A 20,583-nucleotide genomic window follows, 5' to 3' on the forward strand; every position below is an offset into this window, starting at 1 on the left:
CCTAGTGCCTGAGTGGATCATGACCTGACATTTATATGCACTCAGTCTGAAAACACTGCATAACAGTATCAAAAACAAGTTGTAGCTGTGCTTTCATTTTAAATCTGGGATCTTGTGCTACGTGTTAGTAAAATATTCAACATTTTCCAAAATGTCAACAAAAATATTTTTCCCAGCCTCAGTGGAGTTTTGATTGTGTCTCTGACTGAAGGCAGGGTTGGCCCTAGCACTAGAAGCACAGGACTGGTAGCCCTCTCCTTACATACACAGTTATGCATGGAGAAGTTTCTATACCAAAAGATTAGAAGTGACTCCAGTGTAGTTTTGCACAGCAGCAATTTCTCAGGCCCTGGAAGCAAGCCTCAAAAGCTCCTGTATCAAGCCTGTCAGAGGGAAAAAAGCAAGGGCTGACCAAAGCCTGAGGACCTAGCAAGCAAAACTTCAGAAGTCTTTTTTTTTCAAAGTTTCTTTTGAAAAAGTGTGAATATTCTTAGCATCTTTTCAACCTGTTCTGGCATAGGAATCTGTTCCTACTGCTCCTAATGTCCATATTTTGAGTGTCCTTCTTTCACTATATAGAATATTCCTGGTTTACAGCTAATTGTGGGTAAAAAAATCCTTTGGTAGATGGAACAGTATGAGATATGCTCTCACTTCCTGGCTCCTTTGAGGACAGTAACCGATGGACAGGCAGGCTGTTTTATTTCTCACTGAATGGTTCTACATGGTGGGGTGATGCACAGCAGCAAATCCTCTCCAGTGTCATTGGCAAAAAGTGGGACTGATGATATTGGGTCACTTCCCACAGGAAGGGCCTACAATTAAGAACATGGTGTTTATCTGACATGAATGATTGGGCGATGATGTCATTGAAAACGCACTGCACCACCACACTAACACCTGCCATATTCAAAGTGGTCCCCATTTAGCATCTGCATTTCTGATGTGGATGCATTGTTCTGCCTGAGTTAACTTGAGCTGTTTTAGGAAAGCGTTCTGAGTGTTGCTGAGCAGAGATAGCACCATACACGGATATAAAAGCATTGTTAAGACAAGCTTTATATGGGATGTTCTGCCAAATGGTTCCCTTCCCTTCCTCTTCTCATTTCCTTGTTCTCCTTTAGCCACTGCAGAATGGTAATCCCTTTATTCACTTATGCATAAATTGGTGACTTTCCAGACCTGCCACAAAAGACATTTGACTAGATGACTTCTCTGGAAAGATGCAGCAGGAGTAGATGGAAATATCTTTCCTGAGGATTTTAATACGGCTATGTTTGCACTGACAGTCAGAATACTTGCACTGACAGCTGTAAATAAAAAGGAAAATACTACAGATGGTTTCATTCTTCCCTCCTACATAAACTTTTTTTCAATATCTGTTTTTGACCTTCAGAAACAACACATGCACAATGTCTTGCTCATCTCAAGCAGCAAGCTTTGACATCTTAACACACAAAAGAGCAGGCACACAACTATATCTAAATGGGGAAATCATAGAGACACCTATGGAGAGCAAAGTCACCGCTGGTTCCAAAAATTTCTCAGAGTTAAATATGAAAATGAAAATCTAGGCATTAGAAAGCTCAGTCAAGATTTCTTCATCTTGCAGATACACTGGCTAAAATCCTTTTTCTTCACTCTTTCCTTCCAGCCAAGAATGTCTCTTTCTGTCTGTCTCGTTGACTGCTGAACAGCCTATCCTTGCAGCCCATTCCAGAGACTGTTGGCAGGGTGAGCAGGTATCATCACCTTTTCTGATGTGGCTAGGCATTGCAGAGCAACATGCAAGAGTAAAGGGGCCCAGGGATGGCTCTAAAGATGGCTCCAAATACTCACAGGAGACACCTGGATTCTTGTCCCTCCACCACAAATTATTTCTCTGCTTTACCTAAGAACACAATTAGTGTATTGAGGCTGCTGTGATGTTAAAAGAATAGTTATACCATAGTGTTTTTAGGAGATGTGACCCGAAGCCTGTCTTGTACAACTGTAGGAGTCCTTCTAGTTCCCTAACCCAGACACTGACACAGGGGATGAGCAGAGTCCCTAGAACACCCAGTTTCAAAGCATTCCAGTCTGCAGATTGGGTTCTTCCTTCTTCCACTGGAAGGATCCCCTTCCCTTTCCCTCCCTTCCCTTCCCTCTTCAGTTTTTCTTTCATCCCTCCCTCCATTCAGGCTCTCCAACCATCCATTTTCCATGGCATAGCTTCCCTCTGCTTTCTCAAGGAATGAAGCTCTGCTCTTGCCAAAGAGCAGTCATCTTTCACCAAGGAAGACTGTTGGAAGCAGAGTTCCCAGGTCAGCTGGGAACTGCTCTAATTACCCCTAATATGATCCTCCAGGTGCATGTCACTACAATTCTCCTTAATTTCAGCAATCCCTCTCCGTTGCCTGGGTGGAGCCTTGCTGTATATGACAGAGCAAACTGTTCTGGTGACAACCACTCTTGAGCTCAGCTGCACTCAGATGGTTGAAAGTGATTTTTCAGTTGCTTCCTTAAGCAATAGTGGTGGCAAGAGTATGGTGCTTTCCTTCTGCACCCGCAGGGTCAGAACATCGCCATTTTGGTAAAAAGTGAAGCAGAAGCATAGTTCTGACACCTGTCAGGGAAAAAAAATTTAAAAAAAAGAAAAGGAAACAAGTCCTTCAAAGTAAGGGCAGTTCTTGAACTGTTCTCAAAAGGGCCTGAAACTTGAAAACCACAAACTGCAGGTGAAAAGCTACTTCTTTTATGATGTGGGATACTTTGTTCCACACAGTGATTCCTTGGTGTCTCAATACATGACTTTTGCATTTCCCAAAATTATGTGGGGGAGAGCAGTGCAGAAATCACACATTCCTTTTTTTTCTAGTGTCTCATTCCATCTTTTCAGCCCAGAATTCAAGGATAGGCTCTGGCCTTCACATAAAAGGTATACAGCAGATGGTTTCATCAAAAGGAAAGTAGTAACTTCAGATTCAGTTTGAGAATTTTATTAAAACCATAGGTTTCTGTTCTATACAAAACTGAGGAGATTTCAAAAAAAAAGTATTAACGACATTGGAAACAGTGCAATGTAAGTGGCTTGTTGATAAAAATCTCTGAAAGCTATATACAGGATTAATACTACACAACTCTATTAATGTAGAGACTGTCAGCAACTTCAGCAATATATACAAACTACCTTTACACTCATAAATATCTTATTTACAGCTAATAAATAACATTCAAAGCCAAATCATGTTTCCTTATGAAAAGAACCTTCACTATTTCGTATCCAAATTTTAAATGTGTTTGTATTTGACCCTGTATTAAGAGCTGTCCAGATACTTTGCTTCCGAAGAATTTGACTTTTAAGAGAAAATTGCAACAAAATGTGGAATCTATAGGGAATAAATCACTGTATTTATTTTTAGAGGTCTCAAAGGCAGTGGCTCAATACTCAACCCCACCCTCAGTGACTCATCACATCTCTGCTGTAGTTTAATCAAATGTGAAATCAAATGTGAGCAAATTCAGAGCTATTAATATTCCAACATATTGCACTGTTTAAGACTTTTATCCCCAAATATACTAGCAGCTACAGTTAGAAGTAAGAAACAAATTGTGCACATAAACACATACATATTTTTTCTTTGCTTTTAAGATGGGATGATATTGGAGAAATCACCATCTCCATGCTATCTTGCACATGCAGGAAAAGACTACAACACCCAGCATCAACAGCTAACATTACACTCCTCCAAATGTCTACCTTCAAGCCCTTGTGCCTCCCCAGCATTTTGTTTACTCTTTAGAAAGTTAAAAGAGGGCTACTGCACCTTTCAGCACACTAGAAAAACTACATATTACTTAAAAATGGGGAAGCAGACTGTCTTCAATATACCTACTTTTTTAAACTTGCAGCATGGCTAATTTGAGAGTTTTTCAGAGCACTCCTTCTTGTGGAGCACACAACCAGGCTGCTTTTAATTGGCTCAGTTCCTGCTTCCTGCTGAATTCCATCTCATGGCAGAAAACCATGCAGCTCCTAGCACTGTACCATAGCCAAGAAACAAACTGAGGTGGATCACTGGCAGCCACAATTCCAGTACAGGGAAATATGAGCATCCTTGTCAGCTATCAAGGGGAGTCACTCGCACTGAAAACTGCATACAGCAGCCACGCAGCTGCATGACTGACACTTGGTGCCAAAGAGCAGAGAAACTGTGACAGTTTTGGCATACATGACGCAAGCAAGCAGGGAGAGGGTGGAGGGTGGGGGGAAATATCTGTTTCCTGCATTTTCTGGAAGCTCAATTCCTCTGCAGTTCCATTTTCACAGTGTTGAAGGCTAGACAGTTTCATTTGCAATAACTGAAAGCATAGATAAAATATTAAATGTCTGCATAAGACACTGGCATTGCTGCCTTCTCCTAGAGCTGTTATTTATTCCAGGGTAAGTGGCATAGAAGTATACAGCTTAACAGATCATACCTATTGCTAAGCAGCACTGGCATCTACCCCCAATTAAATACATTCATAACCACAAACTAAAAAAATTCATCCCCATATTAAGTCAGTCCCTGACATCTTCTACTATTACACACAGCGAAGGTGATTTTTTTCACATGGGAAACCTACTTATTTGCTAAACACACACTTGAAAAACAATGAACTCTCTCCACTGAACTGCCTGAAAATTCAATTTGCCAAGATACAAAAAAAAGTTTCAAATGACTCATGAAAAGAACAAAAAAACCCCACTAATCAAAAACAAAACAAAACCAAACAAAATAAAAACAGCAAGATAAAATAAAATGAAGTACAGGGCTTTGTTTCTTTTCAATAAATATTAAAAAATTGCTATATAGGATCTGATGTCAAGAAATCTTGTCACAAGGCACCATGATTAAGCAAAATTACCTATATCTTTTCAGCACTTCAAACTTTGGCAAGTAGTTTTGCAGGTTTCTTTTGTTTTTAACTATTTGGATAATGTATCTTTATGGTTAGTAACTTCATATGCTGAGACTTTTTTTACAAGAAGTCTCTAAAATAGCTAGGAATAGCAGGCAAAAATCCAGCAGCAGATAAATATTTCTATATATTTGGTTCTGAACATCCAGTCCACAGGGATGAACAGACTCTTCTCCTCCCCAGTGTGAAAAATCCTTGTTCTTGTCACTTAAGCAGATTCATGAGCAGAATTTTCTTTCGAGGCTCTCTTGGTACTGTGGAGAGAAAAAAATAAAATATAAAGGTGATGAGGAAGATACTTGTTCCCTCTTGTCTTATTTTTGAGAATTAAGGTTTTAAAACTCCCTGCTTAACAGGAAGATAAATAACGTGCTTAGGCTTCTCCTGGCTTCTGCTTGATTCTATGTCAGATACACACACAGAGCTCTCAAGGCCTGTCCAGGTCATTGCCCCAGCCTAATGGCCAGCACATGTGCAATTTTATCCAGAGGTAGATCTCAGTCCAGAAGCATCCCCATGAGACCATTCACACACAGTAATTGAACTAAAATAAATATAACCACTTCTCTATCTCAAACTTTAGTGGGTAAAGTCCAAAGATAGTCTCTACATCTAATCTGGGTCAGGAAAATTATTGATAAAAATATTAAAGTGCACCAAAGGGCTATTAAACAAAGGCAGAATCTCTGATCCATAGAGATGAAACTCTCAGGAATTCACCCACCTGATGGCTGCCATCAGAAAGCAGTGTGCTAAGAAGAGCACCTTCATATACCTCATCCATTCCTGAACCAGCCCCCAAATCTGCTGCTGGCCAGTACAGAGGGAGGTCTCTGAGCTGACTCAGTATGGAAGCTTGAATGTTCTGCAGCTAAGGGCAAGTGCTGAGACAGAGACATGCTTTCCTCTGTGTGCTAGTGCCTTGTCTGTAACCCTCCCTAACAGTCCCTCATACTTGGCCGAGTGACTGTGAGAGGCAGTGACTAGAGCTTGCTTCTCAGACACACCAACAGCCACACAACGATGGCTAGCAGCGGAGTAAGCCAAGAGCTTTTAAACTGCTAAAGTGGCCATAAGAAAACCTCTGGTTAGTCTGAGCTGTGATGCCTTTGAAGCCCTGAGAAGACTAGTGCAAAAGTCAATTAAAGAAAAAGTTTAATTACCACTCAAGTGGTAATCAAGCAGTCTAAAACCAATAGTGATTACTCGTACCCTCCTCTCTTCCTGTTGACGGGCTGCTCCGAGCATTTCACAAATATTGCTGCCTCTTCTCCCTTACTGAGATGTGAGGTGCCATCTCGAGAACAGAACACCACTCTGTGGAATAAATATTGGAAAAAATCACAAGACTGAGCCAAACATCCCTTTTTAATCTTAGAAAGAAGACTGGTGCTTGGAAACAGTCTTTATACTTTGTCACGTGGGGCACTGCTACTTTGAAGGCCTGTGAGAAAGTTATTTTTAAAAGAGAATTCTGTAACAAAAGAAATGCTGTGCAAGAACTGGTAAATGAATTATACATGGTCATCAAAGCATAGCCATAACTTTCACTGATCCTTTGCAAAAAAAATCTTCTTGTGGCTAAGATAGCAGTAGGTCTATCCCAAAGTCTCTTGGATCTTTATTTACACCAGTCTTTACGTGAGATTTTGTCAGGTGAATGAACTTGGAAGAAAGCCATACTCCCTCACATGTGCAAACGAAGTAGGTTGCAATTTCCAGAAAACATGAGCACTCACTTTTCTATTTATCAGTACTTTCCCCACCCCTATATTTGTTCAGCTCTGATAACTGTTCTTTGATCAAGTGACTGACCTATTTATTCAAAGAGGAACTTATTATTATTTACTATACCATACATAGGACACACATACTCTGTTCTGGGCCCATGTTCTGCAAACAGACCTCATGTTTAGTGAATATGAGTATTTCAAAAGAATGATGTCGAAGCACTTCTGTTCAGGCTTTGATGTTTCAACATTCACGCATTAGCAATGTCCTGCAACAGTCACGTGTTTCAGTTTTCAACCACCATTCAGGTATTCAACCCCTAAGGAAATCCAACTTAACTAAGCAATAAATTCTTGTGCAAACACACTTTTGGAAGGATCTCTAAAAATCTCCATCTACGCATGCTCTTTGTGACAAAAGCTATGCAAGAACCCAGCATGAAAAAGGAGGACAGAAATTGCAAACACAATCACTGATGCTGGTTCATGGAGATACTCTCCTGCATATTATAACTAACCTTAAGTAGATACAATAGTGGGATACAAATTAATTACATGGGAGGAAGACTACAGACTGCAGATCCAGTGGAAGTAAATGGCTCAACCTGGCTGATAGAAATGGTGATTTGATACCACTGAAGCCCTGATTATCATTAATGCTGCACCTATTTGTAACTGCTTAACATGTTTGCCCCAGTCTGTGAGACATCAAAAATCAGGGAGCACTGCCAATTAGAATTAATATAGCTTATAACAAATCAAAACAAGTTACTTTTTCTGAGTTTCCCCTGACTTCATTCTGATCCTCTGGATGTCAAATGTAAAGGGAGTCCACCAATCTGACCAGCTGAAGAAGGTGTCTTTTTCCCACTGCAGCTTCACCATAAACAGGTCTCCAATATCCACTTCTGTGTAAATTAGGAAGGAGAAGGTCTTGTTTGAGGAGACTTCAGGCCTGTGGGGAGGAGAATAAGAAAAAGAAAAAACAAACAGAAAAACGACCTGAAATTCTTGGACAGACAAAGAAAATTAAGGAGCAATAGAACCTGGAATTTCTGTACTGCAGAGAAGGAAGAAAAAACACCTCTACCTTTTATAGAGGCAAAAGGAAACATCCTTCTGTAGCAAGGCTGGTAAAATTCTGGGACAGTCTGCCAGGCAAGGGCTGTCCTCACCTATGCTCTCAGAAAACCCAGACAACCACCACCCACAATCAGTTTACATTCCTCAGAGCAGGAAACAGCTCCATTCCCTGACAGCCTGTGTCTAGGGACGTATACACAAATTCTGCTTATTTGCACAGATGTGAAAGCAAATCCCAAGTCTCCTTCAGCTTCTGCACGGAGACCTTCAGATGCATAAGTCCACTTTTAAGAAGATTTAACATGGTATAAAGATACTGAGAAGAAAATAAGAAAGCACTAGAAACACTCCTAAGCTGTGTCACAGGTCAGACTTCACATTCCCATATTTCAGATGTCTTATCAAGAAGAGCTCCTGTAGGATTTGGTTCATTAATTTCCAAAGCAAATGCAACTCCTTGATCAAGGACAAGAGCAGATTCTGGGACCCTCTAAGATTAGTGCAGCTGAAGCCAGAACAAGTTTTTCAGTTGAGACTTTAACAAATTTAGGCAAACTCAACAGTACTTTGCAGCTGTTTTTGTAGCTACTCACAGTGTGAAAGCAATGTTCTCACTCTTGTCTAGCGTGCCATAGAGAGAGATCAGGAATGGCTGGTTTGTCTTGGTCATGTTAGTCTTTGCAAAGAAATGAATCTTGACCTGATAATGAAAGACTGAAAGAATACAAAAGAAAATGCCATTAGGAAAACTCAATCTCCAAAGAGATAGCTGCTGACACAATCACCCTGCCTCATCTCTGAAAATTCTAGGCTGGAATTTGCCAACTTGACTAAAAAAAATGAGTTTATTTCCCTGCAGGTGTCTAGGGTACTATTTTTTTGCAAGAATGTAAATATTAGCAAGCAAGGCAACCGCCATTAAAGAACACCTTTGCAGCTCTTGCAGCTAAACTTTGCAGCAAAGCTGCCATTATAATACTCCCAGAGTATGCAGAATCACCTTCAAACCTGCTATTGAACATGTAAGACTTGCTATACTTGACTTGAAATAAGTGAGCTGTGCCCTTCTCTTACAGGAGGCTTGGTAAGAGGGAAAAAAAAAAAAAACTAAAAAACCAAAAACAAAAACAACCCACTGACACTGCAGGTTAAGCACCAAATGCCAACAGAACACCAGCCTTGCAGTTCCTCTAACCGTGCAGGAATGTGCCTTTTGGTTGCTGGTCCATCACACAATGCATGCTATAAGAATACCATGGGGTACAGCCAAAGCTAAGGAGGAAAATAAAGTAGTAAAGTCCAACATTATTTTCCTAGCTGTGAGGAAAATATTCTCCTCCCAGTTTTCTCTGGCTTTGTCATTCTCGGACCTCCCACAGCAGCAATTAGAATCAAGAAGTGTTGTGATATTTTAATGAGGGCTGGTGCTCCTCTAGCAAGTGCACTACCAAAGGCATAAATCTGATGCTTGCATATCTTTAATTAAGATGCTCAGCAGACTGAGTTCTGCTGATTATTTGCCCAGCAGAAAGAAGTAATTACTTGGATGTAAAACACTGAAAAAGTTCCAAGTGATTGGGCAGTAGAAGTTGTCTAACTTTTGCTACTTAGAAACTTGTTACAAAACACCTTTCTTTTTGCACTCTACCCTACACCTTGAGTAGGACAACACTCTTCTCTGAGACTTGCATTCAATGGCAAACCACAGGCCAGCTTCACCCCTGCTCGCCACAGGCACCAAAGCAGCAATATTCTCATCAGCAGCATATGCCCATCATGACACATAGCTCAGCACAAGCACCCGTCTTGGCGACCACTCAGCAAGGAGTGCCTACCTTTATAGGGCATCTGAGCACGGGTTTTCAGATACATTTTAGTGTTTCTCTTTGTTCTCACTCTGTTGACCTTGTAACCCAAATTGTTGCAGCGGTTCTTGCGGCAGCTCAGGCAGAGGCCCTTCTCAAAAGCCTCCTTTGTGTTGCAGCGGTAGGCCATGCTTGGCTTTTCTTCATTGAGGAGAGAGTCGATGAAGAGGTGGATGGATCGTTCATGGGAGCATTTCACCAGCTGATCCACATCTTGAAAGAATGAAAATGTGTAATATGTATACACATGTGCATATAATGATGTTAATCCCTAAGCAATGCTGTCAACAGGCATAATCCACTATGGCAGAACTGGGCTTTACAGGATGACTTTTAAAAGCATTGGAAAGAACATATTCCTGTGCCTCTCAGAGCTCTTTCCTTGCAAGACACCTTGCAGGGCTATTCAGGTTTCCCTCAGAATATTATACTGTTTGTTCCAGAGCAACCTCACCTCCAAGCCCTTTCTCAGCAATCAGACGCAGTGCTTCTCCCAGATTGCAACCTGGCTGGAAACCTCCACCATTGGGATAAATATCAATGTGTCCAACAGGCTTCTGGATCCCAATGCTGCGGTCTGGAGAGCCTCGGGTGTAGGTGTGTAGGACATCCACAAAATCAGCATCATCCGGGGAGAGGCGAGTGAGTTCATCAGCATACTCAAAGGTAGGACCAGCAGGATCCAGCCCTTTATGGGGCAAACCACAAAGAAAAACTGATATTATTATCTGCCAAAGATACTGACATTGATAACAAATGCCAAACTCAGCTGCCACATTGGTCTAGAATACTGAGTTTTCCTGCAGACATTACAGATGGATCACCACTTAAATATCATTAATGTATACAGGAGAATCAAATGCACTACCTTGAAAATTGTCACTGTTTAAAAAAATAAAAGTGTATGCAAACACATGGAAGGAAGCCCAGCTAACTTCCTCAGAGCTTTAGCATTTCCAGTGGATGGGAGAAACAAGCTCTTAAGTATTTTCTCAATGTCTTTCTTTCTTGTCAAGAACTGTAGAAGTTGTATCTGAAGTGTCTGAAGCATGGAAAAGTCTTGCTGACAACTCTATGCCAGAGGAACAAGTGGGAAACATAAATGAAGGCTTCACTGTCTACATACCTAAGGGGAAGGGGATTACTAGTGAAAACTGTCAAGCTGCAGCACCACTAACATCAAAAAACCCCAGAGCTATTCTGCCAGTGAACAAGTACTATCTCCTGTTCAGACAACCACTTGAGAGGTGGCTGAGGGGACGCGTCTTTTCTGCAGCATCAGCTGGGGACAGGCACCTGTGCTGCTCACACACTGTTAGCTCCACTTGGTCTGAGCTGCCTCCCCCTCAGCTGTGAGGGCTTCAGGGGCCACATGACATTGTTCCCTGTGCTTTTCAGGGAACAGTTCATCCTCAGCACCAAGGGTAACCGTAGAGGAATAAGAGAGGGCTACTGGCATGTCAGTGATTAGGCAGACTCAGTGAAAGCAGCAAAGCTGCAACTTAGAGAAAGGAAGGGCAGAGGGACTAGCACTTCAGCCTCCTGACTTTAATCTGCCACCTCTCAGGACCTTTCCAGATGTTACTGCTGCCTAGCCCACCTCCCAGCATGCCTGTGGATCTGGGATCACAGCCAGGCTCAGGTGAAAGTGCCAGGAGCTAGGCTCCCTTCTGAATGGTGCTCCCAAGCTCTCTCAGCAACAAAGACACCACAGATGAGCAATTTTCTTAGCTTCATTTGCTGATGAAGGCAATTCCTTTGTCAATGAGATCAGTGCTAGTGGCTCAGCTCTCAGTTGCTGGGTTGTAAACCAGCCCCAGAGTGGCCCTGCACTCTGATTGTCTAACAGATTTCTCAGGCTCCAAAATACACCTTAAGCAGACATAGCAACAGGGAAAATATATGTCTTCGCCAAATTCTCAAGTATTATTTCCAGCCTAGAATATTTCTTGAGACGGTTATGATAAACTTTGTAATACTCCACACTGGATCTCTTCTGGTTATCTGTCTAGTCTCCCTTTGAGCCCATATAAATTTTTTCATCTACATCACCCCATGGCAAAGAGTTCTGCAGGTACTAAACTTGCTGCAGCAAAATTTACTTCTTGTTCTGTCTCAAGGGCTCCCATCAGCTGCAAGGAATGACTGCCTGGATAAAGACAACCCACTGAATTTCTTATGCTGCAAGAGATACTGTGAACTGCCAAGCCATGGTTTGGTCAGTCCCCACCACAACCCCCCAGACTACTTCTTTATCAGGGCCTACTCACTCATTTCTTGTAAAAAAGCAAATAAAGGTTTTTCACTCACCACCCCTGTTATTTTCTGAATATTTTTCCAGTTATACCCCAGAAATATCAGCCCTGCTGTTTCATTAAATAATGAATACATAACCAAAGTACTGCCAGCAAGCAACAATTATTCTGGTGATTTTTCAGTAGAACATAATATTTCCGTATGGAAGAGATGCAACCCTCCACTCTACAGTCACAGGTTTTCTTACCAGTAATTCTGTTCACCTTCTTTTTGGTCAGATTCCCAGCAATCCCAGCAGCATGGGCACCTAGACTGTACCCCAGCAAGTGGAGATTGTTGAGAGGATAATTAAATTGCTCCTGCAGAAGAGAACAATTTGTTTAAAGTTCGAAACCAAACACAAAAAACATAAGAAGACACAAAATAAAATGTTTTGTTAATACTGGAATTTTTTTTTGAGCCATGAATAACAGAAGAAACACTAAACAGTTATCATAATTTTGTGCCATTGTAAATTTCTTGATCTAACTAATTTATGGCCAAAATCAAAACTGAGAGGAATGCAAAATAAAGGACAGAACACAGGGCTGTTTATTTCATAAAGGTTTTCATCCACCCCCTCCCCACCAATTTCTTGATCTCCTAAGGCAGGGCACATTTCCAGATCCCAAGGACTGGCTTCTGTATAATATATATAGGAACCTGTCTTTCATAGCTACCTCTCACAGAGTCCTCAGAAATACTCTGGGCGCACAGGACTCCATAGACCACAAGCTAAAGTCTCTGGAATGCAGTACAAAAGGCCTCTGAGTAGGAAACAGCCAGTAGACAGACCAAAGCTGGAATTTTACCAGTCCAGCAAAACTACTCTCTGCATGAGTTTAACTCCATCCACCCAACACAAGATGATTAACATAGCTGCATCATTGCTCTTTTGTCTCCTATGACATTACGTAGAATATGAGATGTGTCTCCATGTCTTACCTCCATCCAGTCAATAAACATAGCAACATCCTTTCCCACCAGCCTGGTGTACGCAGCCGACACCGGGTAGTGCTGCTGAGCTCGATCTAGCCAGTCCACCACGATGACGTTTGAGTCAGGCTCCCTCTTGTACAGAGCATCCACCAGCTTCGGGACCCAACTTTCATACATCCCTGTCACCTGTTGGTTTGGGGATTTTAATTAAAATAGGAGATATATTAATATATCCGTGAGACGCTTCTGCTCAGTTTATCAGAAGTGCGGCTAAAAGGGAGATTTCTCCCACTTTGTCTTACCGTCCACCCGTGGATCACCACAAAGGTTTTACTGGTATGATTGAAGTTGCACTGTGCCAGGCTGTTCACCTGCCCAGGAACCAGGTAGCAGACATCCTCATCGGGCTCTGCAGGTGTCCGTAAGGAAAACTTGCTCTCGATTCCCTCAAAATTGTTTTTGCCTTCTTCTATAAGAGCACAAAAAACATAGCAGTGTTTTAGGAGTACTAGGACAAAGTCAGAAGGCACAGGTGCAATGTTGGAGAGATATCTAGAACAGTCAAGAGATATCTGGGACAGGTGTTTTTCATTTCCTACAGCACTCAGTGGACACACAACAGCCATGTAAAGAGGAAATCAAAGGGTGAAAATTGCTCCCCTTCCAAGGTCCTGCTAAAACAGTAAGAATCTGCTGAGCTGTCAGAGAGGTATGAATACATTTTGAGAGCCAGTAGTTTTCCCATTACATTAAGCAGGAAACCTCTTAAGTATCACAAGAGTACAGAAAAGTGCATGCGACAGTCACAGACAGTCATCCAGGAGAGCAGAGAGTTACTACCATACTATTACATATTTTGGTGGTGTATCTTCCACATCACCTCACCAATAATCACTGCCTAACAAGGCCTTTTATAACTCTGTGTAGCTGCAGTGCATTAAAAGCTGTGAAGTCACCACTGTTTTACAAAATACTAGTTTTAAAGTTTTGACCAACAAGCAGCAGGTGAGGAGATAAGACATCCATGGGAGAAAATGAACTAGCAAATCATCAGTCTATTTTGGAGTACATTTTCACGTCATCTGATAACCTACAGAAAAATAAGCTGCCGAAAAATATCTTCCTCTACCTGAAGCAGAGGGAAGGAGGGTGAGGAAGGAGGTGCTGATCTTGTACTGGAGGTAACAAAGTATGTAGTGGTCTGCAAAGACCACTCCCTCCCACTGCCGGCTTAAAAATTTAAGTACTCCTTTTCCTGCCAAGACAGAGAAGTGACTTTAGACTTCATATTCACCATTTCCTTTGGGAAGAAACTTAGATGTCTCCTCTTTTTTATGTCTGATTCAACTCCTAAATGCCTCTACAGCACACCCTGTAATTAACTTTTCAAAACCCAGGCCCCAGTTTGGCAACTTGAGTAAGGCAAATATTGATTGCCTGTTTTTCAAGTGCAGCTGAACTTAGGCCAGCTCTGTCCTGCTCAGCGTTGTCTTTCCTGGCATCAAGAGCACCAACCTTCCACAAACTCCTAGACACACATTAATAAATGGCTCCATGCCACATAGGAAACACAAATGGACAAGATAAGGACCTTATGCTAGGCATGCAAAACAGATTTCCACTCCCTTTTCCCGCTGCAGAAGAGGTTTTCTATGATAATTGGTAGATTTGCATTTCCTGCCTAAAGTCGTGCTGCATTGCTCGGGTGATAAATAACTAACAATTCTTTTTTTTCCAAAACAGTTTTTCTGGTCTTCTCATTCAAGCTACCATACACAACAGGGTACTGACTTACTCACCTCAGGGAGCTCTAAAAAGCCTGAGAAGTTCTTGCTGTGCTTGGAGGATCACAAGAAATTAGGGTCTAACCTCCCTCATCACATCTAAAACCAGCACAGAGCCTTGCAACAAATGCTTACATAGCAGTCTCAGAGAAACTTGTCAGCCATAATCAATGGCTTAAAATTGCCCAAGTTCAGCAGGATTTCTCACTTGTCTAAGCACATGCAGGAAGGCAAGAACCATTCACTGAACAGAGGCAGTACTCAGCTTTAGGTTTCGACCTTGACTGTGCTAGGCTGGCTAGCTAATCCAGGATAATTACACTGAGGGCCCCCTTCCTGCCTCCTTCCTCCTAAAGAAATGTGTTTTTCATAGACCTTACCTGTCCTTCTACCAGTACAAGCATTCACATAATGGTAAATATAACATTTTACCCACAAATGAAAGCTAAATTTACCAAACTAACCAAATGTTTGCACTTTTTCTCTATTTCTGCATATTCAAAACTTTGTCACCAACTGACAGTATAAAACACTTTTTTGGAAAAAAATCTTTAGACCTGCATTAGTTACTTTTTAGCCAGAGAAAGGAAAGTCCCAAAGGGTGGTTGGTTAAATATCAGCTATAACTTTTCACTCAGCTGTGAATCACTAAAACCTTGAAAGGAACAAGAACAGCTTTCAATTGTAAGGCATACAACGCTAGGACTTTCAATTATGTATATTCCCTCCTAGTACAGGAAGGTGAAAAAAATAGTCCACCTGCTCACTAGTTAATAGTGCTTCCTTTCATACTTAGATATCATTTCCCTTCTGGATTAAACTTATCTGATAATCATCCAAAATCTAAATTACATTGATATCCTGTCTTGTAGTGTGTTTTCAATTACAAACACATGCTAGAATTTGCATGTAAGTTCAGACCACAGCTCTTTTGAAAACAAGCTCATAGGAAATTTACAATTCAAAGTGTACTATACTTCAGGGTATGCTTGGAAAAGTGCATGAAGCTTAGAAAGATTGCAGTACAGTGGCACCTGCCACTGAAGATGTGCTAAGTGCTTCACACATATTTGCGTGTTTCAATCTAACAATCTTTGATGGGGATTTGAGAACAGAAAATCACTGAGATACAGCCACCACCAAGAAAGAAGCAGCTGCAAAGCAAGAGCCCATGAGTTAGGGAAATGGCAGGTAGCCACTTTTCTCATTCAACCATATTGTATGAGGATTAGAAAGTCAGAAGAAATTACTGTTATCATCTTATACCCACAAAAAGTGTCATGTTATCTTATGTCCACATACGGTCAGTTCCCAACAGGCAAGATATCCTTTGTATGAGGGAAGTGTGTGTGTAGTGGAGTTTATTACAGACTTCTTTATGGTGTGCTCATCAAGAAGCCTTCCTCAGAATTTGCCTGAGTTTGGCTTTGCAAATTCTATACAGCTCAGAGCACACACTCACCATAGTCTAGTTAATAAGATGTTTTAACTCAAGTTAATTAAACCATGGAACACCTCAGCTCTGAGCAGAAGATATCTTGTCTACACCTAATACTGTGCTGCACACATGCTGCAGTACCACCTCACATCCCAGCCCCTGCAGAATACAGAACATGCAGTCTGTACACACGCACCACACAGTTCAGCAGATCACTTCAGAAAAAAGCATTTCCCACTTCTGCTTTCATATCTCATTGTATTTCTTGGTCTATTAAACATATTATTCAGAACCAAACTTTGTCATTCATACACTTTTGCCACAGACCTTTTCCTCAGAGATTTAAAGGGAGAAGTCTCCTGTAATCATGTCCTGAGCCAGTGAACCATTGGACCTCATTCCTATAGTCTTACACAAAGAGGTGCAAAGACAACCAATGTACACACTCACCACAGTTCAGTTAATAAGATGTTTTAACTCAAGTTAATTAAACCATGGAAAACCCCAAAATAGGTAGTTTTCAGCATGTTTCTGAAACTTGGACAGAAATTTATCTGAATTAAGATTGCATTTTACATAATGTAGATACAGAAATTAGATATCAAGAAATACACATATGGATATTGATATACTGAAGTAGCTTTTTATGACAAGAATGCAAGTCCCATTTCTAAACAAGGGCTTTGAATAAAAAAGACTGGAAGTAAACACATGCAGACAAAAAAGAAATCCATACTTTTACTAAAAACTACACTTTCCCAGACATAGTTCAGCAAAGGTAAAAAGGCATGTGTTGTGTATTGCCAAAGCTTCCAGGCACATAGTTACAAAAACAAGCACCTGTTGTAAAATAAAGTTTTCTGTCTATGCTATGTGCTCACAGTTAGCATGACCTACAAAGGGATTATTTAGAGAACTGAAGCAGAATTAAATTACCAATTCCAGATGGAAGCTGGCTTTTCAGGCTGCATTGCCAAAACTTCACCATTTTGTCATGCTATACAAAGTTTTCTGATGCTTTTCTTACACCCCTACTTGCACAATATGAATTTCCATTAAAAAAAATTTTTAAAAAAGCTGTCCTGTGCAGCAAGGTATAAAACCTCACAGAACTCAAAGAAAGTGTGGGTGGTGGGGAGAAGCTTACAAACTGGAAGTCAGTAGTTTTGTTTTTCCTGTCCAAAGTTTGTGACACTTTGGACTTGCAACTTGTGAAATTCCGTTCAGTTAGGGACTCCTATCAATTATCAATTTTGAAAGCATCTCACTGACTTTAGGCATTCTGACACACCAGTCAAGAGAATTCAGTCTCAAGTTTCTTTCACAGGAAGCCCAGGACAACTTGGCTTGACTGTGAAACTGTTTACCACTGGTCAGCTGGGTGGAGAATGTGAGTCTTGAGGAAGTAACAACATCTGGAATATTGATCAAAAGTTAAATTGCCCACATCACACAGGTTGCCAAAATATGATAATAATGTGTTTGCCAGAATGAGTGAACCTAAGCTGTGGTTTTAAAAATGGAATCTTTGATAAACAACAATTTCCTAGCATTATGCACTCAGAAATGCAAATAGTATTAGCTAGGTGCAAAGATCCTTAGAAAGTATACTGCTAGACTGTGTCTTCTATAGCCCAAAGAGACATGCATGCACACACATGCACAACAGCAAACATCTGCACATACATTTACCAGATATAGTTAAATGGGCTAAATCTTCCCTCAGCCGACAATCAGCATTAGGAACACCCATCAATCAGTCATACTGAATTCCTAAGAGTTCTGAAGCAAACTCACAGCCAGCTGTAGCAAAGGGCCTATATCACAGAAATGGTTATCGTTTAATTTGATCTACTCTACAAACTGAAAGCAGACTACTGTGTGTTGCAATCCCAGGAAACCTACCTTACGAGTCAGGTTATTGTTTAACCTTGCTGCAAAAATATTACAACTTCATGTTTATTTATGTATTCCTCAATGGCAGAGGCCCGAGAGTACGTTCTGCTTCACTTCGCAGGTGGGGCCAATGGAAAGAGCAATACCTTTGGAAAGCTACTGTGCACAACTTCAGAAGCCAAGTAAGAACTTCCCAGCTCAAGTTTTGCAGCTGGCAAACTGCTGCTCTCTCACTGTACCCAGGGGTGCCCACCCCTCTCCGTGGTACTCCCTGACAAATCTTTACTCAGCTGCAGCTGGGACACTCGCAATACAATCCAGCAGATATCTAGCCACCCATCAGTCCCTCTGGAATAGCTGCAATTAGCTGAAGACAAAATGCAACCACTGTCAGATTTTGCAGTAATACAGAGGTAAGGATTCATGAGAAACTCCTATCACGCAAGTACTTCTGCACAAAGGAGATTCCAGCAAACTTTTAGGAGTGCTAGTGATCATGCTAATCTCCAGCACAACTTGAGGCCTGAGAGCCTTACCTCTGTGCTTTCTCAGAAATGCATTGTTTCTCAAAAGGCCATGCCACAGCTGCCCTGGTATGTCTATCCCAAACACAAACCATAGAAAAAGCCAGCAGCTCACATCACACAACAGGGTAAATATGCTGACTCTGGATTTACACAGTAAAATAAGGATTTGAATGTATTTCTAGCAACGTTTTTATCTTTTCCAGGAACACCAGCATTTTTTTCACCTAGAAAGTCTTTTTCTATGTTGTTTTTTAAATACTCTGGATTCTTGAAGGGCTGGATCGCTTGTTTGCTGTGGTTTCAAAAAACTTTTTACTGTGTTGTGCATGGAAAAGCGTGGAACTAAAGGCTTGAATTGCTTTAGGATGAGCACACAACCTGCTTTCATACAACCTATTCCTAAGAAGAAATAATGAAATTATTGGTAAGTCTGTGGCAAATCAGTTCCTGCAGGGATGAAAGCTTTCTCTGAGAAGACAGTTATTTTACTGTATAGAACTTGGATACTGTGATGAAAATTGTTTTGATTGTCTCTGATGGCACAAGATTGGATTCAAAGCTAGAATACATTCTTTTCACTGTACCCTAGCAGCCCATCCTCTTACTTTTGAATAGTTCCCTTCAGCTTCCCTGTACACAAAGAAGCAACAAAGGGACCCACAGCAGAAAATACAGAAGTTTATACATTCCAGTTTAGGATCACAAAGCAGCTCTAGGAGCTACAGCCACCCTTTCTTCTAAGGCCAGAAACTTTTAAAGACAGTTACTATGTGTGGGACATCAGTGTAAGAAAGTAAGCCTGTGACAGGGCATTGCTAACAATACTTTAAAGCTTTTTTTAAGTTTGAGTAGTAGTGGTCTCCTAAAGCTAGTCAATTTGTTCATAACAGCTTCAGTTACATTATGATTGATTGAGAGAGCATTAGTAAAAATCTAGCACCATTTGCACATCTTCCACTCCCCACAGCTTGGACAGGATGTCTATGCACAAGTGCAGGTACAACAGGCAGAGTGCAAACAGAGCCATAAGTGAACGGGAGTAAATCACTCTGTTCACTTTTCCCCTAGTGGATCCTGCTCATTACAGGCTTAACTACATCTCGAACACATTACCACGACAACGATGAAACTCAGCCTTGCCTTGTCTGGGATCAAGAACTGTACGAAGCTGGGATGCTGGGATAGATGAGTCCCACAGAAGAGGAAGCCAAAGGACCTTACCGTGGTGCTACTGCTGTGCAAATCCCTTGCTGGGGCAAGGAACTCTCAGAAGCCACCTTGTCTCTGGGAAAAAAACCACATCCCGAACCTCAACAGGTCACGCCACCAGCCCGGCAGGTTGTGCCTGACTTTCGGCTAGGGAACAGGCTCCAGGTCTTTCCTATCAGGATGGAGGTTCCCCCCCCCCACCCCCAGTGTCGCTCTCCAGCGCCTTCCAAGCCCACTCCGCGACACCCGGGTCCCGCAGCATCCCAAGCTCCCCGGGACAGCTTCACAAAGGAAAGATTGCAAACTCCCCTTTCCCACCACGCATCCCCCAAGCCCCGTTTCCCAGGAGCAACAGGCAGGCCCGGCAGCTCGGTGCCCCCGTGTCCCGGACTCACCGCCGAGAGCAGCCGCCCAGCGCAGGCAGAGGCACACGGCGGCCAGTAACGCCTTCCTCCACATCTCGCCTCCTGCCACGGGCACGAAAGTTTCGGCGCGAAAAGAAAAAAAAAAATTAAAAATTTAAAAGTAAGTAAGTTTTTTTTTCTCCGAAAACTTACGATAAGTAAAACAGAAGTAGGGCGCCAAAGCGCAGCGATGGACAGGGCAGCCCGAGGAGCGCCCAGCACGGCCAACACCGCGCCCGCCCGCCCTTATGTCCCGGACACTATGCAAATATCTAAATAAATATGCAAACATGCAAACGACCCTGCGCGCCCATTGGGCGAGCGCCGAGGGGCGGGGCGGGGCCGGCGCTGCCCGGGCCGGGCCGGGCCGGGCGGGGTGCGGGGCGGGGTCGGGCTGGGGTTCGGGCCCCACGGGGCGCGGGGTGGAACGGGGTGGAGTGGGACGGGGTGGAAAGGCGCGGGCCCGGCT

At 42.1% G+C, this 20,583-nt stretch overlaps 1 protein-coding gene across 1 annotated transcript; it reads right to left on the bottom strand.

Moving 5' to 3' along the window:
- Positions 1-3,020: 3,020 nt before the first annotated feature.
- LPL (lipoprotein lipase) lies at positions 3,021-20,347 on the bottom strand. The gene is made up of 10 exons (XM_030969166.1): positions 20,106-20,347; positions 13,159-13,325; positions 12,863-13,042; positions 12,126-12,237; positions 10,077-10,310; positions 9,593-9,835; positions 8,351-8,471; positions 7,447-7,629; positions 6,157-6,261; positions 3,021-5,198 (listed from the first exon to the last, which is right to left on the bottom strand). The coding sequence occupies exons 1-10, from the start codon at positions 20,167-20,169 to the stop codon at positions 5,153-5,155; spliced, it is 1,455 nt and encodes a 484-aa protein (XP_030825026.1). The 5' UTR covers positions 20,170-20,347; the 3' UTR covers positions 3,021-5,152.
- Positions 20,348-20,583: the final 236 nt, after the last annotated feature.

Source organism: Camarhynchus parvulus, chromosome Z (genome assembly GCF_901933205.1).
Source record: "Camarhynchus parvulus chromosome Z, STF_HiC, whole genome shotgun sequence".
Classification (NCBI taxonomy): Eukaryota; Metazoa; Chordata; class Aves; order Passeriformes; family Thraupidae; genus Camarhynchus; species Camarhynchus parvulus.

Bases quoted from the DNA above. Each gene is read 5' to 3' on its own strand.
- LPL (XM_030969166.1), bottom strand. From the start codon at position 20,169: ATGTGGAGGAAGGCGTTACTGGCCGCCGTGTGCCTCTGCCTGCGCTGG. The intron at 8,472-9,592 runs GTAGGCACTCCT...GTATTCTTTCAG, and splicing joins TGCTCAGATGCCCTATAAAG to TCTTTCATTATCAGGTCAAG. The intron at 5,199-6,156 runs GTACGAGTAATC...TTCTCTCCACAG, and splicing joins GTCAACAGGAAGAGAGGAGG to TACCAAGAGAGCCTCGAAAG.